General features: G+C 55.6%; 1 protein-coding gene across 1 annotated transcript in view; it reads right to left on the bottom strand.

Annotated features, from left to right (window-relative positions):
- Positions 1-3,320: 3,320 nt before the first annotated feature.
- Positions 3,321-26,744, bottom strand: part of LOC140455109 (nuclear factor 7, brain-like) — a 91,352-nt gene continuing 67,928 nt past the window's right edge. Inside the window, 2 exon segments of the mRNA XM_072549770.1 lie at positions 3,321-3,494; positions 3,497-4,003. Coding sequence (XP_072405871.1) covers positions 3,421-3,494; positions 3,497-4,003 — 581 coding nt within the window. The 3' untranslated portion in view covers positions 3,321-3,420.

The following is a 26,744-nucleotide window of genomic DNA, read 5'->3' as shown; positions in this document are numbered from 1 at the left end:
CATGGGAACTGCAGGGTTACAGAGATTGGGCAAAGATCTGGGTCTGGCTGGGCTGCTCTTCAGAGGGTTGGTGGAGACTCGATGGGCCGGATGGTCTGTTTCACCACGGTAGGGATTCTATGAAATCAATGAAATTTCACTGAACTGAAGTGAAATATAATCCCTCACCTTCAGAAATATCACTGCATATTTTTGTACCAATTGTTTTTCTAACTCTGTGTGTTTCTCTTGAAGAGGTTATTTTAAATTCTCTTGAATTTCATAAAGACTTTCCTCCACTGGTTCGAATATGTTTTCCTCTTGTTCCCTGAGATCTCAGAGTAAACTCTGCTCTTCCTCACTGAGAAACTTGGTGCATTTTAGTGAACTCAGATTTGATGTGGGTCTGTAGAGTGATCTTCTGTTCCTGTAAATGAAAAGTTTCAAATGTTTTTTCGGCAATGAAAGTAACCCAAAAAACTGATCAAACTTTGAGAATCAGAGCAGGGAGAGTTTTTCTGAATTTGAGAAATCTTCTCTTTCAGCTGCCGCTCCCTTTCTAGAGCAGCCGATTTCTTCGCTGTGAGGGAATCCTACAGGAAGATTTCACCCGATCCCGGAAAAAAACATCAGAAAATAAAAGAAGCGATAGACCATTAAACCGTGATGAAATAATCAGAGGATGGAATCTGTTTCCTTTTAACTTGTAGATTCCAACAGCTTCTTTAATTGAGATAAAGTTGTGAGATTTGTGTTCCTGGGAATCTCTACAAATCAGACAGATCAATTTCTTATCATAAGATCATAGAAACCCTAAAGCATGGAAGCAGGCCCTACAGCCAATCAAGTCCACCCCGTTCTTCTGAAGAGCAACCCAGACCCATCCACCTAGTCTATCTCTGTAACCCTAATGGCTAATCCATCTAACCTGCACATCTCTGGTCACGATGGGAAATTTAGCATGGCCAGCTAACCTAACCCACACATCCTTTGAACACCCAGAGGAAACCCAGACAGACGTGGGGAAAACATGCAAACTCCACATAGAGAGTCACCCAAGGCTAGAATCAGAACCCAGGTCCCTGGTGCTGTGAGGCAGCAGTGCTAACCATTGAGCCACAGTGCTGCCCCAGTTTCACAAAACAGATTCAGCACTTCCTTAAAAATCCAAAAGAATTGCGGATGCTGGAAATCCAAAACAAAAATAGAAATTATCGTAAAGGCTCAGCAGGTCAAGCAGCAACTAGGAAAAGAAATCAGTGTCAACATTTCAGGTTCAGTGATCCTTCTTCTGAACTCAAGAAAGGTGACTGGATGTGAAACATCAACTCTGATTTCTCTCCACAGAAGCTGCCAGACCTGCTGAGCTTTTACAGCAGTTTCTGTTTTGTTTCAGTTCTTCCTGATGTTCCTCACAGTGAAGTTTAGTTTCGTTCTCTTGCTGTTCCACACAGAAGTTTCAAGCTTTTTTTGGCCAGATCCATTAAAGCCAGATTTATCCTGAGATTACTTTCTGGAAACTCATGTTTACGTTCCGGGCAGGGGTCTGTTTTCTTTCCCCAGTTCTGGGTAATACAACCACCCTCTCCTTCCTGCAAACCCGTGAGCATCTGAGAATGAAGACCGAGTAGCAGCATTCTAATCAGAATAAGACTCATCTCGGCCAATCCTGTGAACTGAGACCACTTGAACCACTTTCCCAATTTCTCTCTGAATCTAACACACGTTTTGAAACATTTCTGTATCAGTTGTGTGTGTGTGTTTATATGTGTGCGTCTGTGTGTTGTGTGTGAGGTTTATGAGGGAGTATTATTTAGTGAAGTTTTATTGCAATGCCTCACAATTGTCGACATGCAGTTGGAGTCTATTTAATTGTAATAATCAGTATATTTTGTTAGTTAGAGAAACCTGGTCCACATTTTCAGTCAACATGGGTGTGAGAGTCAGGAAATTTGAGGAACCTGTATATATTTAAGATCGTTAAATTTTATGATGACTCTGGGAATGTCATATTTTGATTTCCAGCATACCACCATGGTGAGACAGAACAAGGTTGGGGCTGTTGGATTATTAAATAGATTAGATTAGATTACTTACAGTGTGGAAACAGGCCCTTCGGCCCAACAAGTCCACACCGACCCTCCGAAGAGCAACCCACCCAGACCCATTCCCCTATATTTACCCCTTCACCTAACACTACGGGTAATTTACCAATTCACCTAAACTGCACATTTTTGGACTGTGGGAGGAAACCGGAGCACCCAGAGGAAACCCACGCAGACACAGGGAGAATGTGTAAACTCCACAGAGACAGTTGTCTGAGGTGGGAATTGTACCCGTGTCTCTGGCGCTGTGAGGCTGCAGTGCTAACCATGTGCCACTGTGCCGCCCACAATTGGAGATTCAGGTGAGGCATTTGGCAAGAATGCAGATGAAGAAAAACATAGGTTCTCTCCTGCATTCAGGACACGGCACAGAAAATGATAAAGGATTGCCTGGAAGTGGCAGAGTTATTCCTATCTTTAGTGAGCTTTCAAGGACCATGTTGATTGACTTGATGGATAAAGGGAAGGTCGTTTGCCAGAGGGAGCTGGGACAAACCGAAAAAGGATTGGAGGATAGGTGGGAAAGAACAATGCTGTGATTGGAAGATTGGTCAGAGACAGCGAGGCTATGATTGGAGGATCTGTATGAGAGCACTGTCATTGGTGAATCGGCCAGGGAAGAGAGCTTACGATTGGAGGATCAGTCAGAGGGAGTGAGACTGTGAATGGACAGTCAGAGAGCATGCCCAAGAAAGTTCCAGAATGACAATAACCAAGGGCCAGCCCCAGGATCAGGTCAAGATGGTTTTGGGGCCAGAGTGAATCTAAGTGCTGGACACCCCTCGTGTTAAAGGTGAATGAACCTGGCGGATGAGGAACTGAAGCCATGGGATGGAAGGCAGTTTGAGTGAAGGTGTAAGGTAGCTAATACAGAAACAGATCCTGCATTTTGTGTTTGTGGTTTTGCCCTCAGTACCCAGCAGCAGGGGCTAGGACTGCAGTGTCAAATTGGACTGATCTTTGTACAGCTCATCATCCCCATCTTCTGGCTGAAACTGGCACTACACTTGAATCTCCAGCGACAAAACAGGTATTTCGAGAATCAGTAACTTCTGTTCCATGCAGCATGGTAGAAAAGTGACATTAAAAATCAAGATTTCCAAACTGCCCGATTCACTGAAAATAACTATTTGTGTATTTCCTGTTACTTATGATGTAAGAAACTTAAAATACCAGAGGAATTTTTTCATTTCCTCAAACACAAAACATGTTTTATTTACAGTTTGATTAGGATTTTACAAAATATAATCAGGAAATTCAAATTCACATTAGGAACCAGCCTGTTGTCAATGGCACTTTTCAAACCCCAATCCCTGACCTCTGACCCTTCCCAGGGTCAGGTTATTTTGATGTTAGGGATGAAAAGATTCCAAGACCCTGCACTTTTCCCAGATCCAGATAGGAATCGGAGCAGATTCTCAGAAAATGGTTTTCATCCCAAGTCCCGAAGAAAGGATAAAGTTTCCCAGTGAATTTATTCCCAGTGAAGGTGTGGAGATGGGACTTGGTGTCTGCATTGTAAAATGAATCTGTCCCAGATTCATAACTGAGATAAACTCCCACCTTCCTGGGGATCTGATTTACACGGAGAGGAGTTCGAGGGGAACAGTTCATATAAAGCTGATTCCCATCCTGTCCAAGGATCCAGAACCCAGTTTGCGGGATCAAGCTAATCCGTCTCTTCCTCTCCACAGATTCAAAGACTACTCCCAGAATCCAGTCCTGATTCCCTCCCACCTCCACCTCCCAGTAATGTCTCCCCGATGTGAATCCCTCTGATCCCAGGGCACAGGGACGGTCTGTAAACCTCTTCTCGGTGTCAGGGAGTGTCCTCCGGGTCCCGGTCCGTCTCAAAATCTTCAGATCCTCAGACACTTCGAGCCAGGGACTCACTGTTTCCTCATCCAGGATCACAGAGACTGGGAGATAAAAACAGAAGTGCAGACAGTCCATGCATATAAGAGAGAGAGAGGAAGAGAAAGAGTGAGAGAGAGAGAGAGAGGGGGTGGGGGGGAGAGAGAGAGAGAGAGAGAGAGACAGAGAGGGGGGTGGAGAGAGAGAGAGAGAGAGGGGGGAGAGAGAGAGAGAGAAAGAGAGAGAGAAAGAGAGAGAGAGAGGGAGAGGAGGGAGAGAGAGAGACAGAGACAGAGAGAGAGAGAAAGAAAGTGTGTGTGTATGTGTGTGTGTGTGTGTGTACATACGTACATCTCTGCATGGAGAGGAATGTCTGTAGGGTTATGTAAAAGGTTGGGGGATGTATTTGTGGGGATCTTACATGCATGTGGGAGGATGGCCTTGTGTTTGTTGGGGAAATGTGTGCATGGAGGAGATACTTGAATGGGAGTCAAGGGGATGTCTGTGTATGGGTGGATGTGCATGAGTCAGTGGGTGGATGTGTGGCTGTCGAGAAGTCGATGTGTGTGTGGAGATGTGAGGATGGGAGGAATCTGAGTACATGTGTGAGCAAGGTGGGGAGATGTGTGGGGTAGAGGCATGTTTGAGGGTGCTTTATATGTGTGGGGGAAGAGAACATGTGTCTGTGAGAAATGTGTATCTCCTCTTTACGTACATAAAAAAAGGAATAGAGAAGCCAAAGTCAACTCAGGCCACTTCGAGAATGAAGATGAGGAAATAATAACATTGAATCAAGAAATGGCAGGGGCTTGAATATAACTTGGAATCAGTCTTCACTAATAGTATCCCAAAATTACACATTATGTAGGGGAGAAACAAGGAGAGAAAAAAAAATTCATCAACTACCACTCGACAAAAAAGTGCTCGGAGACAAATGGGGCTAAAGTCTGATAAATCCCCTCACTGTGGTGAGTTGCATATTCAAATACAGATACACAATCCTTTCTCCAAAATCCTTGGGGCCAGTTGCTTTTCAAAATTCGGAATTTTTCAGATTTCGGAATAAATGACATTTTCACAGTGAAATGAAAACACTATTACCTAACAGCAGATGCAGGTGTGAATAGTACGGGCGCTGAGACATAATTCACGCCTGCCAGTGCTAGGCCACGCCACCAAGTCACATCAGAGTGAGGTGGTTCGACTGGGTGTGGAGATGGGTCACCTGTTCACACGCCAAAATGACGCTCCACACTTCATGAAAAAAATTCAGATTTTGGAATTTCGGATAAAGGATTGTGTGCCTGTATTAAAGGGGGTAACTACAAAATTGATTCATTGTGCATAATCATCCAGGTATCCTAGATTCTGGAAAAGTCCCAGATGATTGGAAACTGATACTGTAACAATTTAAAAAGGAAGTTGGGATAAAAGAGGTAATTATATGCCAATTGGGTCAGCATCTGTTTTTGGGAAAATGTTAAAGTCTATTATAGAGATGTAACAGCAAAGTGTACATAAAATGATCAAAAATCATGCCTAACAAATTTACTAGAATTTTTAAAAGAAGTAATATGCAACAAAGATAAAGGGAAAACAGTGGATGTAACATTATTTTGATATTCAGATGGCATTTGATAAGGTGCCATACATCAGGCTACTTAATAAGAGACCATGTGTTGGAGGTGATATATTAACATGGATTGATGATTAGCTAACTAATAGAAGACAGGGAGTTGTCATTGTGGGGGCATTTTCAGGATTGCAACCTGGAACAGGGTTCCACAGGGATCATCGCTGGGTCACATTTATTAACTGTATGTATCAATGACTTGGATGAGGAAAGTGAATGGACTAAAGCCAAGTCTAAGGATGACAACTGAATAGGTGGGAAGGCAAGTGATGAGTGTAGTGACTGTATTGAGGTTAGTCAGGTGACCCTCATCGACTGTGAGTTCTCTGATTGGGGATTTAAATCTGGTCCAATCGGGGAGCCCTGGCTGACAGATAACAACAGGAGTATTAGATATTCTGATGCTCTGAGGGAACTGTCTCAGTGTCAAGGACATTCCATGTGCAAATAAAGGGTGACTTGCTCAAGGGATCCTAGTCTCTGTGGAGTTATTTCAGTGGCAACGAGAGTAAAACATGCTCCTGAAGAAATTCACTCACAACAATTGTCTTTGAATTGGGGTAAGCATGTCTAGCATCATGCCAATATTTGGGAAGCTTAACTCATTTGATTCTGCCATCAAAGACTGGGTGCAGTATGGGGAAAGAAATTTTTTACACGCAGATGACATTGGAGTAGATGAAAAGCAATGAGAAATTTCCCTGATACCTTGTGGACCTGCAGTTTTTTCTGTAATTAGGAGCTTAACTTTCCCTGAAACACTCGATAATAAAACCTTTCAAGAGTTGACAGATTTGCCACCTGGAAGTTTCCTCCAATTTTGAGAAGATACTGTTTTTACTCGGCTATTCAAGAACCGGGGAATCCTTATCAGGATTTTTGACAAGATTAAGACTGGTAGAGGCATGTGACTTTGGTTTAACTCTGAAGAAGCTGCTCAGAGCAGATTTAGTATGTGGAATTAATAATGTAACCTAACAAAAGTGCCTAATAGCTGAAGCACAACTCTCCCCAGTCCGACTAAGCTTGGGAACACCATTGCAGTGAAGGCAATTGCCGAGCCTCACTCAGGACATATTCTCAACAGAGGGTCCTTCGGTCAGCCCAAGGCAAAATCCAAAAACAAAACCAAGCCTCAGTTCAAATTCTCTTCATGATTCGGGCTGGCAAACCATTGTATTTGCTGCTCATACGCGGACTCTAGACAGCAAAAGAGTCCAACTAAACCTAAATTGCATAAGAGAATATATCGCCCGGCACCCAGGAGATTGCCCACTTTGGATAGTCCACCTGCATCTGGTTTGGAACAGTCAAATTGCTTAGCAACAAACAAATCGGAACCAATCAAAATAAATGACTGGTTACATGGTCACCTGGTTGTTATTGAGGTTGATAAGGATGGTACAATTTCAATGATCGCAAAACCAGTTTTATTCACAAACTTCACCTTGGACTTAATTTTGCACGAGACATCAACTAGATCCTTATATCGGGGAACCTTTCCAGATTAAGGGGATAATTTTGATTCCAGGGTCTTGTGAGAAGCAGCTGGTTCAGTTCCCACTGACTGTAGTAAAAGAGTCAGGCCCAAGCTGGGTGGGGTAGAATTGGTTGAGAAAGATTCACCTAGACTGGCTCAACATTTCTCGATTAGTAAATGGCAGCCTGAATGAAGTCCTAATGTCGAGCTGGACGTTTTTAGGGAAGGTTTAGGGACTACCAAAGGACACAGGGCCACCTTGCATGTTGACCAGGAAGCAATTCTGCAAGGGTCACTCAGAGCCATTTGCTTTATGGGCAAACATAGATGGAGAAATCAGAAAGCTGGAAAGTGAAGGAGCTACCAAACCAGTCCAGTTTGCGGAATGGACAGCACCGGTCGGACTGATTGTGAAGCCCAATGGGTCGGTTTGCCTTTGTGGGGATTTGAAACAAACAACAAACCGCGGTTCACAGCTGGATAAATCCCCAATTCCTCACACAGAGGATTTATACACAAAGCTGGAGGGGAGGTGGGCTGTCCTTCACAAAACCAGACATGAGTCATGCATTCCTGCAATTGTAGCTCAAAATGGTTCCCAGAAATATGCCACAATTAATACCCATAACAATTTCCCAGAACACGAGTCTGCCATTTGAGGTATCATCAGCCTGTGTAATTTTTCTATGGACAACAGAGAACAATTTACAAGGTCTACCTCAGGTCGCCATTTATTTAGATGATGTGCTAACAACAGGGAAGACCAATAAGGAGCACTGAGAGAACTTGGACACAGTCCTTGAATGTTTCTCCCAGGTGGGCGTACGCCTTAGAAGGGAAAATGTGTGTTCCGAGCTCCCTAAGTGACCTACTTGAGCTACAGAGACGAGAAGACTGGGTTACACCGACTGGAAGATAAAGTGAGGGCGATCAAAAGTGCCCTTGCTCCCATGTCTGTACCTGAACTGAGGGCTTTCCTTGGGCTGGTGAATTATTATGGAAAGTTCATCCATAATCTGGCCTCCATCCTGGCACTTTTGCATCAACTCCAAAAAAAGGATTTGCCTTGGAAATGTTTGCATCGCGAAGCCATTGTTGTTTCTTCACTTCCCTGAAAGCTATCACCCTCAAAGGTGAAAGGCACACAATCATCTCAAGTGAGATCTGGTATTGTTAGTGATATTTCCCCGGATGGTCTCGGGGTAGGTTTAGCTCATGGTTGGCCCAATGGAGAGGAACACCCAATAGTGTATGCATCCAGGACTTCGGCTAATGCAGAGCGTAAATAAGCCCAGATATGAGAAGGAAGGTTCGACGGCCATATTTGGACTCAAGAAGTTCCAGCAATACCTTTCTGGACTTGGATTTGTAATCCTAATGGATCACAGAACCCTGCGAGGTCTACTTAAAGAGGACAAGGCAATGCAGCCCATACCTTCAGGCTGAATTCAGCAGTGGGCTCTAATATTACGTCCATACAATTACAAGTTGAAACACTGTCTGGGAGGCCAGGTAGCAAATGTGGATGCATTGAGCTGCTTCCCACTGGCAGATATACATCCAGTGGTACTGCCACTGCATGAGTCCAAAATGGTTTCAAATTTCCAGTCACAGCTGACAATATCAGACATTGGACGCAGAAAGATCTGGTCCTGGCAAAACTGAAACAGCTGGTGGTGATGGGGGAAACCAAAGGGCCATCATACCCAGCACTAAAACCTTTCTGTATCCGGAGAGATCAGATCACAGGAGAAAATGGCATATTATTATGGGAAGCAAGAGTAAATATCCTGTGTGAAGGTTGTCACCAAATCCTGGCTGAACTTTACTAGGCTCTTCCAGGGCTTTACAATATGAAAATGTTGGCGAGACCTTTTGTGTCTGGTGGCCAGTATTGGATGCATTGATGGGCCAGTGCCCAGAATGCCAACAAGGACACAACATTCTTGGGAATGACCAGGTAAACCACGGACTCAGTTATATGTCAATTATACAGGTCCTTTCATGGGGCCAATGTTCTTGGTCATTGTGGACACTCACTTAATGTAGTTGGATGTGTATAGTGTTCATTCGTCAAACGCGATGATAGCAAAACTGCACATGTCTTTTGCGACACAGGGACTTCCGGATGTGTTGGTTACAGATAATGGGCCATCATATAAGAACAGATTCATACCATCCATCATCCACTGGTCTGGAAAAAAGAGCAGTCCAAACTTTGAAAGCGAGCTTAAAGAAACAACCTGCAGCCTAACCAGAAACCAAACTGTCCCAGTTTCTATTTGATAAGAGGACCATGCCTCATGCAGCTACAGAAATAGCACCAGCAGAGTTGCTGATGGAGTGAAGACTCGGCACCAGGTTAAACCTGATCTTCCTGGACCTGGGTGGAGGCAGGGGGAGGGTAAAACAGCATCAGGAATACCAGTGACAGACAAAGACTCCGCGAAACGACAGAGACACTTCACTTTGGGGAACAAAGTTTGGTGCAGGAAATGACCCTGAATGATCCTGAGTGGTCAACGTGAGGTCAGGTCCACTGATGTATAAAGTTTGGGGAAGTGCAACAGTCCTGAACAAGCATGTGGACCACATGAAAGCTGCAAACTCACAAACAGGGCGGAAGCAAAATGTGCCCGGCTCCTGGGAACAGTCAGAAAGGCTGGCAGGGCCTATGGGCTCTCCCTCAGCACTAAGGGTTGAAGAGACCTCAGAATCAAAGATGGACATAGCGGACATTGCCGCCTGAAGAAGAGAATGAATTCCTTCCGAGATGGTTGGGGTACAAGAGGAGAACTGCTGTACGTTACACGTTGCCCTTATCCAAGGCAGAATCGGAGGAACCTGAGCCGGTGTCAAAAACACTTCAGGCAGAGCTGCAAGGGAAAGAACTGGTCTGTGTCCTCAGGCTCAGAGGGAGAGGGATGTAGTGATTGTGATGAGCTCGGCCAGGTTGATATGAAAAAAAAATGAGTTCCCTGATTGGGGTTGTTAATCTGGTCCAATCAGGGAGTCCTGCCTGGCAAGATATAAACAGGAGTACTATAGCCAGCCTCAACATCAACGGCAGCAGGGAGTCACAGCGCAGATTCCAGACCCTCTCGGTCCTTCGGGACGGGAGGTATGCGGTGTGCTTCCTGCAAGAAACCCACACTGCCCCGGGAGACGAAGCCACCTGGCTCCTGGAGTGGCGAGGGGGGGTCTACATGAGTCACCTCACCCGCAGATCTGGCGGGGTGGCTATCCTGTTGGCCCCGCATTTTCAGCCCGAGATCTTGGGGGTCAGGGAGCCGGTGCCAGGCCGTTTGCTTCACCTGACGGTTCGGCTGGGGGGCGCGGTGCTTCACTTGGTGAACGTATACGCTCCCCTGGCCGGGCCGAGGCAAGCGAGCTTCTTTCAAGAACTGTCCGCTCATCTGGCTTCCATCGACGAGAACCAGTGCGTCGTCCTCGGGGGAGATTTTAACTGCGTCCTCGAGGGCAGGGACCACGGCGGTGCCCGCACTGGCTGCGCGTCGGGGAAGAGGTTGGGGGACTTGGTCAAGTCCTTCGACCTGGTGGACGTCTGGCGGACTCTCCATCCCGACTCCGTCGCCTTCACCTTCGTGAGGCCTGGGGTCGGAGCGTCCAGAATCGACCGCCTGTACGTTTCGCGGGCGTACGCCTCCTGTTTTCCGAAGGCCTCCACGCGGCAGGTGTCGTGCACGGACCATCACCTGGTGTGGGCGGAACTCCTTCCGTTCGGCGCCAGGCTCGGCTCCGCGTACTGGCACTTTAACAACCTGCTGCTGGAGGACGAGCGGTTCCGGGACTCGTTTCGTCGTTTCTGGGCCGGCTGGAGAAGGAAGCGGGGAAGCTTCCCCTCCCTGAGGCTATGGTGGGACGTGGGCAAGGCTCACGTCCGCGTCTTCTGTCAGGAGTACGCGAGGGGGTCGACCAAGAGGCGGAAATCCAGGATCGCGGAGTTGGAGAGGGAGATGCTCGACCTGGAGTCACGCCTCGGTCAGCCCGACGCGGACCCGGCCCTGCGCGGGGTGTACGAAGAGAAGAAGGCCGCGCTCCGGGACCTGCAGCTCGTCGGGGCTCGGGGCGCGTACGTGAGGTCGCGGATCCAGCTCCTGCAGGACCTGGACCGCGGCTCCCCCTTCTTCTACTCGCTGGAAAAAAGGCGCGGCACCCGTCAGCAGCTCCTTGTGCTGCTGGCCGACGACGGGTCCCTCGTCTCGGATCCGGAGGGCGTCAGGGCCCACGTCCGAAACTATTACACGGCTCTGTTCTCTCCGGATCCGTCCAGCGAGGACGCTCGCAGAGTTCTGTGGGAGGACCTGCCGCAGCTCGGCCCGGAGGACGCCGGAAGGCTCGACGCTCCCGTCACTTTAGAGGAGCTGACCGGCGCCCTCGACCGGCTCTCGAGGGGCAAAACCCCGGGGCTGGACGGGCTGACTGTGGAGTTCTTCAGGGCGTTCTGGGACGTCCTGGGGAACGACTACGCACAGGTCCTGGGGGAGTGTCTAAATGCCGGACAGCTGCCCCTTTCTTGGCGCAGGGCGGTCATCGTCCTGCTGCCGAAGAAGGGGGACCTTCGTTCTCTGAAGAACTGGCGTCCGGTCTCCCTCCTCGGCACGGACTACAAAATCTTCGCCAGGGTGTTGTCTTCTCGCCTGGCTTCCGTGCTGGCCCACGTGATTCACCCGGACCAGTCCTACACGGTCCCGGGCCGGAGGATACACGACAACGTCCACCTGGTCCGGGACCTGATCCATTTCTGTCGACGGGCTGGTCTGCCGAGCGCCTTCCTGTCTCTCGACCAGGAGAAGGCGTTCGACAGGGTCGATCACGAGTACCTGCTCGGGACTCTGCGGGCGTTCGGGTTCGGGACGCGGTTCGTCGCCCGGATCCGACTTTTGTACGCCGCCGCAGAGTGTCTGGTTAAAGTTAACGGGTCCCTGACGGCGCCCCTTCGCTTCGGGAGAGGAGTGCGTCAAGGCTGCCCCCTGTCCGGCCAGCTGTATTCCCTGTGCGTGGAGCCTTTCCTGCGCCTCTTGCGGAGGAGGTTGTCGGGGCTGGTTCTGCGCGGCGCGGGCACGGGGGTGGTCCTCTCGGCCTACGCCGACGACGTGCTCCTCACTTTCACCGACCCGGCTGACCTGGGGAGGATGCGCGAGTGCCAGGCCGTGTACTCGGCGGCGTCTTCCGCCAGGATCAACTGGGCCAAGTGTTCCGGACTACTGGTCGGTCCGTGGCGGGTGGACTCTCTGCCGGAGGAGTTACGGGGGTTCAGCTGGAGTACCACCCATCTCCTCTACCTGGGGGTCTACCTCAGCCCGGCTGAGGAATCCTGGCCGGCCAACTGGCAGGAGCTGGAGGCCAAAGTCTCGGCTCGCCTAGGCCGCTGGACAGGACTGCTCCGAGTGCTATCTTACAGGAGTCGAGTGCTGGTCATAAACCAGCTGGTGGCCGCCATGCTGTGGTACCGGCTGGTCACTTTGGTCCCTCCTCCTGGCTTTGTCGCTGACATCCAGAGAACGTTGGTCGACTTCTTCTGGGACAAAAAGATGCACTGGGTCGCCGCGCAGGTTCTGAGTCTCCCTATCGAGGAGGGCGGTCAGTCGCTGGTGTGCGTCCGCACCCAGGTCGCGACGTTCCGCCTTCAGACCTTGCGGCGATACCTTTACGTCGAGCCTCCTCCTAGGTGGTGCGCCCTGGCGACGTATTTTTTCCGCCAGGTGCGTAACCTCAACTACGACACGCAGCTCCTGTTCGTCGACCGCGACGGCTTGGAGGTCTCCCTCAAGGTGCTGCCTGTCTTTTACCAGGACCTGATCACTGTCTGGAACATGGTCGAATCGCGTCGCGCCTACCCTCCGGCTGGAGTAGCGGCTGTCGTCAGGGAGCCGTTGCTCAGGAATCCGCACCTCCGTACTCGCGGGTTCGAGTGGCTGTCGGAGGGGAGGGCCGTGGCGGCGAGGGCGACCAGGGTCGGGGACGTGCTGGGTGCCGGGGGCCTGGGCTGGACGCTGCCGCAGGACATAGCTAGCAGGGCAGCGGTAGACGTCCGGTACGTGGCCACCGCCATCCGACGCCTTAAAACGGCGGTGCTCGGACCCGACGTAGTGCACCGGTTGGAGGACGCTCAGGTGTGCGGTGGGATCCCGTCCGCGCTCACCCCGGCCCGGACGGAATTTCACATCGGCCCCAAGGTCCCGTACTTCCCGCGGGAGCCTGTGCCCCACAACCTGAGCCGCCTCCGGAATTTTAATTTTGTTGCTTTTAGGGACGTAAAAAGGAGGGCCCTGTATCGACTGCTGCTGCACACCGTCCACCTCTTCTCCCTCATCCACCGTCCGGACACGCCTTGGCGTGCCCATTTGCCACCGGGCGGCGGAGATCCCCAGTGGAGGGCTCTCTACGCGGGAGTCCTCCCCCTTTCTCTCGGGGATCTGGGGTGGAGGGTGCTGCACGCAGCAGTCCCCTGCAACCGCAGGTTGCGGTGGTTCACGGACTCCCAGCCCAACTGCTTGTTCTGTGGCGCTGTGGAGTCCGTGGACCATGTATATATTGGGTGTGGGCGTTTGCACTCCCTTTTTGATTTCCTCAAAAACCTTCTCCTCTGTTTCTGGCTGCACTTCAGTCCCACGCTCCTGATCTTCGGGCACCCGGTACGGAGGAGGGAGGGCAGGTCCGAGGACCTCCTCGTGGGTCTGCTCCTGGGCCTGGCCAAACTGGCCATCAACAGGTCCAGGCAGCGGGCCGTGGAGGGGGTCGTTAGGGCCGACTGCCTGCCCCTCTTCCGGGGTTACGTTAGAGCCCGGGTGTCCTTGGAGAAGGAGCACGCGGTGTCCACCGACACCCTGGAGTCGTTCAGGGAGAGGTGGGCGCCGCAGGGAGTGGAGTGTATTATTTCCCCATCCAACTCTATTTTGATTTAGTCCCTACCCTCCCCTTCACTGTTTTGATCACACAGCATTGCCCTAAAAAAAAAAAAAAGAAAAAAAAAAAAAAAAAATATAAACAGGAGTACTATAGCCAGCCTCAACATCAACGGCAGCAGGGAGTCACAGCGCAGATTCCAGACCCTCTCGGTCCTTCGGGACGGGAGGTATGCGGTGTGCTTCCTGCAAGAAACCCACACTGCCCCGGGAGACGAAGCCACCTGGCTCCTGGAGTGGCGAGGGGGGGTCTACATGAGTCACCTCACCCGCAGATCTGGCGGGGTGGCTATCCTGTTGGCCCCGCATTTTCAGCCCGAGATCTTGGGGGTCAGGGAGCCGGTGCCAGGCCGTTTGCTTCACCTGACGGTTCGGCTGGGGGGCGCGGTGCTTCACTTGGTGAACGTATACGCTCCCCTGGCCGGGCCGAGGCAAGCGAGCTTCTTTCAAGAACTGTCCGCTCATCTGGCTTCCATCGACGAGAACCAGTGCGTCGTCCTCGGGGGAGATTTTAACTGCGTCCTCGAGGGCAGGGACCACGGCGGTGCCCGCACTGGCTGCGCGTCGGGGAAGAGGTTGGGGGACTTGGTCAAGTCCTTCGACCTGGTGGACGTCTGGCGGACTCTCCATCCCGACTCCGTCGCCTTCACCTTCGTGAGGCCTGGGGTCGGAGCGTCCAGAATCGACCGCCTGTACGTTTCGCGGGCGTACGCCTCCTGTTTTCCGAAGGCCTCCACGCGGCAGGTGTCGTGCACGGACCATCACCTGGTGTGGGCGGAACTCCTTCCGTTCGGCGCCAGGCTCGGCTCCGCGTACTGGCACTTTAACAACCTGCTGCTGGAGGACGAGCGGTTCCGGGACTCGTTTCGTCGTTTCTGGGCCGGCTGGAGAAGGAAGCGGGGAAGCTTCCCCTCCCTGAGGCTATGGTGGGACGTGGGCAAGGCTCACGTCCGCGTCTTCTGTCAGGAGTACGCGAGGGGGTCGACCAAGAGGCGGAAATCCAGGATCGCGGAGTTGGAGAGGGAGATGCTCGACCTGGAGTCACGCCTCGGTCAGCCCGACGCGGACCCGGCCCTGCGCGGGGTGTACGAAGAGAAGAAGGCCGCGCTCCGGGACCTGCAGCTCGTCGGGGCTCGGGGCGCGTACGTGAGGTCGCGGATCCAGCTCCTGCAGGACCTGGACCGCGGCTCCCCCTTCTTCTACTCGCTGGAAAAAAGGCGCGGCACCCGTCAGCAGCTCCTTGTGCTGCTGGCCGACGACGGGTCCCTCGTCTCGGATCCGGAGGGCGTCAGGGCCCACGTCCGAAACTATTACACGGCTCTGTTCTCTCCGGATCCGTCCAGCGAGGACGCTCGCAGAGTTCTGTGGGAGGACCTGCCGCAGCTCGGCCCGGAGGACGCCGGAAGGCTCGACGCTCCCGTCACTTTAGGGGAGCTGACCGGCGCCCTCGACCGGCTCTCGAGGGGCAAAACCCCGGGGCTGGACGGGCTGATTGTGGAGTTCTTCAGGGCGTTCTGGGACGTCCTGGGGAACGACTACGCACAGGTCCTGGGGGAGTGCCTAAATGCCGGACAGCTGCCCCTTTCTTGGCGCAGGGCGGTCATCGTCCTGCTGCCGAAGAAGGGGGACCTTCGTTCTCTGAAGAACTGGCGTCCGGTCTCCCTCCTCAGCACGGACTACAAAATCTTCGCCAGGTTGTTGTCTTCCCGCCTGGCTTTCGTGCTGGCCCACATGATTCACCCGGACCAGTCCTACACGGTCCCGGGCCGGAGGATACACGACAACGTCCACCTGGTCCGGGACCTGATCCATTTCTGTCGACGGGCTGGTCTGCCGAGCGCCTTCCTGTCTCTCGACCAGGAGAAGGCGTTCGACAGGGTCGATCACGAGTACCTGCTCGGGACTCTGCGGGCGTTCGGGTTCGGGACGCGGTTCGTCGCCCGGATCCGACTTTTGTACGCCGCCGCAGAGTGTCTGGTTAAAGTTAACGGGTCCCTGACGGCGCCCCTTCGCTTCGGGAGAGGAGTGCGTCAAGGCTGCCCCCTGTCCGGCCAGCTGTATTCCCTGTGCGTGGAGCCTTTCCTGCGCCTCTTGCGGAGGAGGTTGTCGGGGCTGGTTCTGCGCGGCGCGGGCACGGGGGTGGTCCTCTCGGCCTACGCCGACGACGTGCTCCTCACTTTCACCGACCCGGCTGACCTGGGGAGGATGCGCGAGTGCCAGGCCGTGTACTCGGCGGCGTCTTCCGCCAGGATCAACTGGGCCAAGTGTTCCGGACTACTGGTCGGTCCGTGGCGGGTGGACTCTCTGCCGGAGGAGTTACGGGGGTTCAGCTGGAGTACCACCCATCTCCTCTACCTGGGGGTCTACCTCAGCCCGGCTGAGGAATCCTGGCCGGCCAACTGGCAGGAGCTGGAGGCCAAAGTCTCGGCTCGCCTAGGCCGCTGGACAGGACTGCTCCGAGTGCTATCTTACAGGAGTCGAGTGCTGGTCATAAACCAGCTGGTGGCCGCCATGCTGTGGTACCGGCTGGTCACTTTGGTCCCTCCTCCTGGCTTTGTCGCTGACATCCAGAGAACGTTGGTCGACTTCTTCTGGGACAAAAAGATGCACTGGGTCGCCGCGCAGGTTCTGAGTCTCCCTATCGAGGAGGGCGGTCAGTCGCTGGTGTGCGTCCGCACCCAGGTCGCGACGTTCCGCCTTCAGACCTTGCGGCGATACCTTTACGTCGAGCCTCCTCCTAGGTGGTGCGCCCTGGCGACGTATTTTTTCCGCCAGGTGCGTAACCTCAACTACGACACGCAGCTCCTGTTCGTCGACCGCGACGGTTTGGAGGTCGCCCTCAAGGTGCTGCCTGTCTTTTACCAGGACCTGATCACTGTCTGGAACATGGTCGAATCGCGTCGCGCCTACCCTCCGGCTGGAGTAGCGGCTGTCGTCAGGGAGCCGTTGCTCAGGAATCCGCACCTCCGTACTCGCGGGTTCGAGTGGCTGTCGGAGGGGAGGGCCGTGGCGGCGAGGGCGACCAGGGTCGGGGACGTGCTGGGTGCCGGGGGCCTGGGCTGGACGCTGCCGCAGGACATAGCGAGCAGGGCAGCGGTAGACGTCCGGTACGTGGCCACCGCCATCCGACGCCTTAAAACGGCGGTGCTCGGACCCGACGTAGTGCACCTGTTGGAGGACGCTCAGGTGTGCGGTGGGATCCCGTCCGCGCTCACCCCGGCCCGGACGGAATTTCACATTGGCCCCAGGGTCCCGTACTTCCCGCGGGAGCCTGTGCCCCACAACCTGAGCCGCCTCCGGAATTTTAATTTTGTTTCTTTCAGGGACATAAAAAGGAGGGCCCTGTATAGACTGCTGCTGCACACCGTCCACCTCTTCTCCCTCATCCACCGTCCGGACACGCCTTGGCGTGCCCATTTGCCACCGGGCGGTGGGGATCCCCAGTGGAGGGCTCTCTACGCGGGAGTCCTCCCCCTTTCTCTCGGGGATCTGGGGTGGAGGGTGCTGCACGCAGCAGTCCCCTGCAACCGCAGATTGCGGTGGTTCACGGACTCCCAGCCCAACTGCTTGTTCTGTGGCGCTGTGGAGTCCGTGGACCATGTATATATTGGGTGTGGGCGTTTGCACTCCCTTTTTGATTTTCTGAAAAACCTTCTCCTCTGTTTCTGGCTGCACTTCAGTCCCACGCTCCTGATCTTCGGGCACCCGGTACGGAGGAGGGAGGGCAGGTCCGAGGACCTCCTCGTGGGTCTGCTCCTGGGCCTGGCCAAACTGGCCATCAACAGGTCCAGGCAGCGGGCCGTGGAGGGGGTCGTTAGGGCCGACTGCCTGCCCCTCTTCCGGGGTTACGTTAGAGCCCGGGTGTCCTTGGAGAAGGAGCACGCGGTGTCCACCGACACCCTGGAGTCGTTCAGGGAGAGGTGGGCGCCGCAGGGAGTGGAGTGTATTATTTCCCCGTCCAACTCTATTTTGATTTAGTCCCTACCCTCCCCTTCACTGTTTTGATCACACAGCATTGCCCTGTGGTTTGAAGGGCAGTGCTTGTCACTGGCCACTTGGGTGTTTTCATATCTTCCTGGTGGTGGAAATTGAATAAAGATTTGTGCACTTTGTGTCTTTCACTGTGTCTCACACCTGCACACACACACCATGGGTGCAGGGGATAAAAATAAGCACTACCGCACTTAGGCGGTAGTGTGGGGGTTAATAAAAAAAAAAGAGAGAAAAAAAAAAAAAAAAAAAATATAAACAGGAGTACTATAGCCAGCCTCAACATCAACGGCAGCAGGGAGTCACAGCGCAGATTCCAGACCCTCTCGGTCCTTCGGGACGGGAGGTGTGCGGTGTGCTTCCTGCAAGAAACCCACACTGCCCCGGGAGACGAAGCCACCTGGCTCCTGGAGTGGCGAGGGGGGGTCTACATGAGTCACCTCACCCGCAGATCTGGCGGGGTGGCTATCCTGTTGGCCCCGCATTTTCAGCCCGAGATCTTGGGGGTCAGGGAGCCGGTGCCAGGCCGTTTGCTTCACCTGACGGTTCGGCTGGGGGGCGCGGTGCTTCACTTGGTGAACGTATACGCTCCCCTGGCCGGGCCGAGGCAAGCGAGCTTCTTTCAAGAACTGTCCGCTCATCTGGCTTCCATCGACGAGAACCAGTGCGTCGTCCTCGGGGGAGATTTTAACTGCGTCCTCGAGGGCAGGGACCACGGCGGTGCCCGCACTGGCTGCGCGTCGGGGAAGAGGTTGGGGGACTTGGTCAAGTCCTTCGACCTGGTGGACGTCTGGCGGACTCTCCATCCCGACTCCGTCGCCTTCACCTTCGTGAGGCCTGGGGTCGGAGCGTCCAGAATCGACCGCCTGTACGTTTCGCGGGCGTACGCCTCCTGTTTTCCGAAGGCCTCCACGCGGCAGGTGTCGTGCACGGACCATCACCTGGTGTGGGCGGAACTCCTTCCGTTCGGCGCCAGGCTCGGCTCCGCGTACTGGCACTTTAACAACCTGCTGCTGGAGGACGAGCGGTTCCGGGACTCGTTTCGTCGTTTCTGGGCCGGCTGGAGAAGGAAGCGGGGAAGCTTCCCCTCCCTGAGGCTATGGTGGGACGTGGGCAAGGCTCACGTCCGCGTCTTCTGTCAGGAGTACGCGAGGGGGTCGACCAAGAGGCGGAAATCCAGGATCGCGGAGTTGGAGAGGGAGATGCTCGACCTGGAGTCACGCCTCGGTCAGCCCGACGCGGACCCGGCCCTGCGCGGGGTGTACGAAGAGAAGAAGGCCGCGCTCCGGGACCTGCAGCTCGTCGGGGCTCGGGGCGCGTACGTGAGGTCGCGGATCCAGCTCCTGCAGGACCTGGACCGCGGCTCCCCCTTCTTCTACTCGCTGGAAAAAAGGCGCGGCACCCGTCAGCAGCTCCTTGTGCTGCTGGCCGACGACGGGTCCCTCGTCTCGGATCCGGAGGGCGTCAGGGCCCACGTCCGAAACTATTACACGGCTCTGTTCTCTCCGGATCCGTCCAGCGAGGACGCTCGCAGAGTTCTGTGGGAGGACCTGCCGCAGCTCGGCCCGGAGGACGCCGGAAGGCTCGACGCTCCCGTCACTTTAGGGGAGCTGACCGGCGCCCTCGACCGGCTCTCGAGGGGCAAAACCCCGGGGCTGGACGGGCTGACTGTGGAGTTCTTCAGGGCGTTCTGGGACGTCCTGGGGAACGACTACGCACAGGTCCTGGGGGAGTGCCTAAATGCCGGACAGCTGCCCCTTTCTTGGCGCAAGGCGGTCATCGTCCTGCTGCCGAAGAAGGGGGACCTTCGTTCTCTGAAGAACTGGCGTCCGGTCTCCCTCCTCAGCACGGACTACAAAATCTTCGCCAGGTTGTTGTCTTCCCGCCTGGCTTTCGTGCTGGCCCACATGATTCACCCGGACCAGTCCTACACGGTCCCGGGCCGGAGGATACACGACAACGTCCACCTGGTCCGGGACCTGATCCATTTCTGTCGACGGGCTGGTCTGCCGAGCGCCTTCCTGTCTCTCGACCAGGAGAAGGCGTTCGACAGGGTCGATCACGAGTACCTGCTCGGGACTCTGCGGGCGTTCGGGTTCGGGACGCGGTTCGTCGCCCGGATCCGACTTTTGTACGCCGCCGCAGAGTGTCTGGTTAAAGTTAACGGGTCCCTGACGGCGCCCCTTCGCTTCGGGAGAGGAGTGCGTCAAGGCTGCCCCCTGTCCGGCCAGCTGTATTCCCTGTGCGTGGAGCCTTTCCTGCGCCTCTTGCGGAGGAGGTTGTCGGGGCTGGTTCTGCGCGGCGCGGGCACGGGGGTGGTCCTCTCGGCCTACGCCGACGACGTGCTCCTCACTTTCACCGACCCGGCTGACCTGGGGAGGATGCGCGAGTGCCAGGCCGTGTACTCGGCGGCGTCTTCCGCCAGGATCAACTGGGCCAAGTGTTCCGGACTACTGGTCGGTCCGTGGCGGGTGGACTCTCTGCCGGAGGAGTTACGGGGGTTCAGCTGGAGTACCACCCATCTCCTCTACCTGGGGGTCTACCTCAGCCCGGCTGAGGAATCCTGGCCGGCCAACTGGCAGGAGCTGGAGGCCAAAGTCTCGGCTCGCCTAGGCCGCTGGACAGGACTGCTCCGAGTGCTATCTTACAGGAGTCGAGTGCTGGTCATAAACCAGCTGGTGGCCGCCATGCTGTGGTACCGGCTGGTCACTTTGGTCCCTCCTCCTGGCTTTGTCGCTGACATCCAGAGAACGTTGGTCGACTTCTTCTGGGACAAAAAGATGCACTGGGTCGCCGCGCAGGTTCTGAGTCTCCCTATCGAGGAGGGCGGTCAGTCGCTGGTGTGCGTCCGCACCCAGGTCGCGACGTTCCGCCTTCAGACCTTGCGGCGATACCTTTACGTCGAGCCTCCTCCTAGGTGGTGCGCCCTGGCGACGTATTTTTTCCGCCAGGTGCGTAACCTCAACTACGACACGCAGCTCCTGTTCGTCGACCGCGACGGTTTGGAGGTCGCCCTCAAGGTGCTGCCTGTCTTTTACCAGGACCTGATCACTGTCTGGAACATGGTCGAATCGCGTCGCGCCTACCCTCCGGCTGGAGTAGCGGCTGTCGTCAGGGAGCCGTTGCTCAGGAATCCGCACCTCCGTACTCGCGGGTTCGAGTGGCTGTCGGAGGGGAGGGCCGTGGCGGCGAGGGCGACCAGGGTCGGGGACGTGCTGGGTGCCGGGGGCCTGGGCTGGACGCTGCCGCAGGACATAGCGAGCAGGGCAGCGGTAGACGTCCGGTACGTGGCCACCGCCATCCGACGCCTTAAAACGGCGGTGCTCGGACCCGACGTAGTGCACCTGTTGGAGGACGCTCAGGTGTGCGGTGGGATCCCGTCCGCGCTCACCCCGGCCCGGACGGAATTTCACATTGGCCCCAGGGTCCCGTACTTCCCGCGGGAGCCTGTGCCCCACAACCTGAGCCGCCTCCGGAATTTTAATTTTGTTTCTTTCAGGGACATAAAAAGGAGGGCCCTGTATCGACTGCTGCTGCACACCGTCCACCTCTTCTCCCTCATCCACCGTCCGGACACGCCTTGGCGTGCCCATTTGCCACCGGGCGGTGGGGATCCCCAGTGGAGGGCTCTCTACGCGGGAGTCCTCCCCCTTTCTCTCGGGGATCTGGGGTGGAGGGTGCTGCACGCAGCAGTCCCCTGCAACCGCAGATTGCGGTGGTTCACGGACTCCCAGCCCAACTGCTTGTTCTGTGGCGCTGTGGAGTCCGTGGACCATGTATATATTGGGTGTGGGCGTTTGCACTCCCTTTTTGATTTTCTGAAAAACCTTCTCCTCTGTTTCTGGCTGCACTTCAGTCCCACGCTCCTGATCTTCGGGCACCCGGTACGGAGGAGGGAGGGCAGGTCCGAGGACCTCCTCGTGGGTCTGCTCCTGGGCCTGGCCAAACTGGCCATCAACAGGTCCAGGCAGCGGGCCGTGGAGGGGGTCGTTAGGGCCGACTGCCTGCCCCTCTTCCGGGGTTACGTTAGAGCCCGGGTGTCCTTGGAGAAGGAGCACGCGGTGTCCACCGACACCCTGGAGTCGTTCAGGGAGAGGTGGGCGCCGCAGGGAGTGGAGTGCATCATTTCTCCCTCCAACTCTATTTTGATTTAGTCCCTACCCTCCCCTTCACTGTTTTGATCACACAGCATTGCCCTGTGGTTTGAAGGGCAGTGCTTGTCACTGGCCACTTGGGTGTTTTCATATCTTCCTGGTGGTGGAAATTGAATAAAGATTTGTGCACTTTGTGTCTTTCACTGTGTCTCACACCTGCACACACACACCATGGGTGCAGGGGATAAAAATAAGCACTACCGCACTTAGGCGGTAGTGTGGGGGTTAATAAAAAAAAAAAGAGAGAAAAAAAAAAAAAAAAAAAATATAAACAGGAGTACTATAGCCAGCCTCAACATCAACGGCAGCAGGGAGTCACAGCGCAGATTCCAGACCCTCTCGGTCCTTCGGGACGGGAGGTATGCGGTGTGCTTCCTGCAAGAAACCCACACTGCCCCGGGAGACGAAGCCACCTGGCTCCTGGAGTGGCGAGGGGGGGTCTACATGAGTCACCTCACCCGCAGATCTGGCGGGGTGGCTATCCTGTTGGCCCCGCATTTTCAGCCCGAGATCTTGGGGGTCAGGGAGCCGGTGCCAGGCCGTTTGCTTCACCTGACGGTTCGGCTGGGGGGCGCGGTGCTTCACTTGGTGAACGTATACGCTCCCCTGGCCGGGCCGAGGCAAGCGAGCTTCTTTCAAGAACTGTCCGCTCATCTGGCTTCCATCGACGAGAACCAGTGCGTCGTCCTCGGGGGAGATTTTAACTGCGTCCTCGAGGGCAGGGACCACGGCGGTGCCCGCACTGGCTGCGCGTCGGGGAAGAGGTTGGGGGACTTGGTCAAGTCCTTCGACCTGGTGGACGTCTGGCGGACTCTCCATCCCGACTCCGTCGCCTTCACCTTCGTGAGGCCTGGGGTCGGAGCGTCCAGAATCGACCGCCTGTACGTTTCGCGGGCGTACGCCTCCTGTTTTCCGAAGGCCTCCACGCGGCAGGTGTCGTGCACGGACCATCACCTGGTGTGGGCGGAACTCCTTCCGTTCGGCGCCAGGCTCGGCTCCGCGTACTGGCACTTTAACAACCTGCTGCTGGAGGACGAGCGGTTCCGGGACTCGTTTCGTCGTTTCTGGGCCGGCTGGAGAAGGAAGCGGGGAAGCTTCCCCTCCCTGAGGCTATGGTGGGACGTGGGCAAGGCTCACGTCCGCGTCTTCTGTCAGGAGTACGCGAGGGGGTCGACCAAGAGGCGGAAATCCAGGATCGCGGAGTTGGAGAGGGAGATGCTCGACCTGGAGTCACGCCTCGGTCAGCCCGACGCGGACCCGGCCCTGCGCGGGGTGTACGAAGAGAAGAAGGCCGCGCTCCGGGACCTGCAGCTCGTCGGGGCTCGGGGCGCGTACGTGAGGTCGCGGATCCAGCTCCTGCAGGACCTGGACCGCGGCTCCCCCTTCTTCTACTCGCTGGAAAAAAGGCGCGGCACCCGTCAGCAGCTCCTTGTGCTGCTGGCCGACGACGGGTCCCTCGTCTCGGATCCGGAGGGCGTCAGGGCCCACGTCCGAAACTATTACACGGCTCTGTTCTCTCCGGATCCGTCCAGCGAGGACGCTCGCAGAGTTCTGTGGGAGGACCTGCCGCAGCTCGGCCCGGAGGACGCCGGAAGGCTCGACGCTCCCGTCACTTTAGAGGAGCTGACCGGCGCCCTCGACCGGCTCTCGAGGGGCAAAACCCCGGGGCTGGACGGGCTGACTGTGGAGTTCTTCAGGGCGTTCTGGGACGTCCTGGGGAACGACTACGCACAGGTCCTGGGGGAGTGTCTAAATGCCGGACAGCTGCCCCTTTCTTGGCGCAGGGCGGTCATCGTCCTGCTGCCGAAGAAGGGGGACCTTCGTTCTCTGAAGAACTGGCGTCCGGTCTCCCTCCTCAGCATGGACTACAAAATCTTCGCCAGCGTGTTGTCTTCTCGCCTGGCTTCCGTGCTGGCCCACATGATTCACCCGGACCAGTCCTACACGGTCCCGGGCCGGAGGATACACGACAACGTCCACCTGGTCCGGGACCTGATCCATTTCTGTCGACGGGCTGGTCTGCCGAGCGCCTTCCTGTCTCTCGACCAGGAGAAGGCGTTCGACAGGGTCGATCACGAGTACCTGCTCGGGACTCTGCGGGCGTTCGGGTTCGGGACGCGGTTCGTCGCCCGGATCCGACTTTTGTACGCCGCCGCAGAGTGTCTGGTTAAAGTTAACGGGTCCCTGACGGCGCCCCTTCGCTTCGGGAGAGGAGTGCGTCAAGGCTGCCCCCTGTCCGGCCAGCTGTATTCCCTGTGCGTGGAGCCTTTCCTGCGCCTCTTGCGGAGGAGGTTGTCGGGGCTGGTTCTGCGCGGCGCGGGCACGGGGGTGGTCCTCTCGGCCTACGCCGACGACGTGCTCCTCACTTTCACCGACCCGGCTGACCTGGGGAGGATGCGCGAGTGCCAGGCCGTGTACTCGGCGGCGTCTTCCGCCAGGATCAACTGGGCCAAGTGTTCCGGACTACTGGTCGGCCCGTGGCGGGTGGACTCTCTGCCGGAGGAGTTACGGGGGTTCAGCTGGAGTACCACCCATCTCCTCTACCTGGGGGTCTACCTCAGCCCGGCTGAGGAATCCTGGCCGGCCAACTGGCAGGAGCTGGAGGCCAAAGTCTCGGCTCGCCTAGGCCGCTGGACAGGACTGCTCCGAGTGCTATCTTACAGGAGTCGAGTGCTGGTCATAAACCAGCTGGTGGCCGCCATGCTGTGGTACCGGCTGGTCACTTTGGTCCCTCCTCCTGGCTTTGTCGCTGACATCCAGAGAACGTTGGTCGACTTCTTCTGGGACAAAAAGATGCACTGGGTCGCCGCGCAGGTTCTGAGTCTCCCTATCGAGGAGGGCGGTCAGTCGCTGGTGTGCGTCCGCACCCAGGTCGCGACGTTCCGCCTTCAGACCTTGCGGCGATACCTTTACGTCGAGCCTCCTCCTAGGTGGTGCGCCCTGGCGACGTATTTTTTCCGCCAGGTGCGTAACCTCAACTACGACACGCAGCTCCTGTTCGTCGACCGCGACGGTTTGGAGGTCGCCCTCAAGGTGCTGCCTGTCTTTTACCAGGACCTGATCACTGTCTGGAACATGGTCGACTCGCGTCGCGCCTACCCTCCGGCTGGAGTAGCGGCTGTCGTCAGGGAGCCGTTGCTCAGGAATCCGCACCTCCGTACTCGCGGGTTCGAGTGGCTGTCGGAGGGGAGGGCCGTGGCGGCGAGGGCGACCAGGGTCGGGGACGTGCTGGGTGCCGGGGGCCTGGGCTGGACGCTGCCGCAGGACATAGCGAGCAGGGCAGCGGTAGACGTCCGGTACGTGGCCACCGCCATCCGACGCCTTAAAACGGCGGTGCTCGGACCCGACGTAGTGCACCGGTTGGAGGACGCTCAGGTGTGCGGTGGGATCCCGTCCGCGCTCACCCCGGCCCGGACGGAATTTCACATTGGCCCCAGGGTCCCGTACTTCCCGCGGGAGCCTGTGCCCCACAACCTGAGCCGCCTCCGGAATTTTAATTTTGTTTCTTTCAGGGACATAAAAAGGAGGGCCCTGTATCGACTGCTGCTGCACACCGTCCACCTCTTCTCCCTCATCCACCGTCCGGACACGCCTTGGCGTGCCCATTTGCCACCGGGCGGTGGGGATCCCCAGTGGAGGGCTCTCTACGCGGGAGTCCTCCCCCTTTCTCTCGGGGATCTGGGGTGGAGGGTGCTGCACGCAGCAGTCCCCTGCAACCGCAGATTGCGGTGGTTCACGGACTCCCAGCCCAACTGCTTGTTCTGTGGCGCTGTGGAGTCCGTGGACCATGTATATATTGGGTGTGGGCGTTTGCACTCCCTTTTTGATTTTCTGAAAAACCTTCTCCTCTGTTTCTGGCTGCACTTCAGTCCCACGCTCCTGATCTTCGGGCACCCGGTACGGAGGAGGGAGGGCAGGTCCGAGGACCTCCTCGTGGGTCTGCTCCTGGGCCTGGCCAAACTGGCCATCAACAGGTCCAGGCAGCGGGCCGTGGAGGGGGTCGTTAGGGCCGACTGCCTGCCCCTCTTCCGGGGTTACGTTAGAGCCCGGGTGTCCTTGGAGAAGGAGCACGCGGTGTCCACCGACACCCTGGAGTCGTTCAGGGAGAGGTGGGCGCCGCAGGGAGTGGAGTGCATCATTTCTCCCTCCAACTCTATTTTGATTTAGTCCCTACCCTCCCCTTCACTGTTTTGCTCACACAGCATTGCCCTGTGGTTTGAAGGGCAGTGCTTGTCACTGGCCACTCGGGTGTTTTCATATCTTCCTGGTGGTGGAAATTGAATAAAGATTTGTGCACTTTGTGTCTTTCACTGTGTCTCACATCTGCACACACACACCATGGGTGCTGGGGAAAAAAATAAGCACTACCGCAGTTAGGCGGTAGTGTGGGGGTTAAAAAGAAAAAAAAAAAGAAGAAGAAGGAAAAAAAAAGAAAAGAAAAAAAAAATAAAAAAAAAAATAAACAGGACTGTTGCCCGGGTGTTCTTGGAGAAGGAGCACGCGGGTGTCCACTGACACCCTGGAGTTGTGACAAAAAAAAGAAAAAAAAAAGAAAAAAAAAAAAAAAAAATATAAACAGGAGTACTATAGCCAGCCTCAACATCAACGGCAGCAGGGAGT

Source organism: Chiloscyllium punctatum, chromosome 30 (assembly GCF_047496795.1).
Source record: "Chiloscyllium punctatum isolate Juve2018m chromosome 30, sChiPun1.3, whole genome shotgun sequence".
In the NCBI taxonomy this organism is placed as follows: domain Eukaryota; kingdom Metazoa; phylum Chordata; class Chondrichthyes; order Orectolobiformes; family Hemiscylliidae; genus Chiloscyllium; species Chiloscyllium punctatum.
The sequence above is the reverse complement of the archived record's forward strand: the minus strand, read 5'-3'. Positions and strand labels throughout refer to the sequence as shown.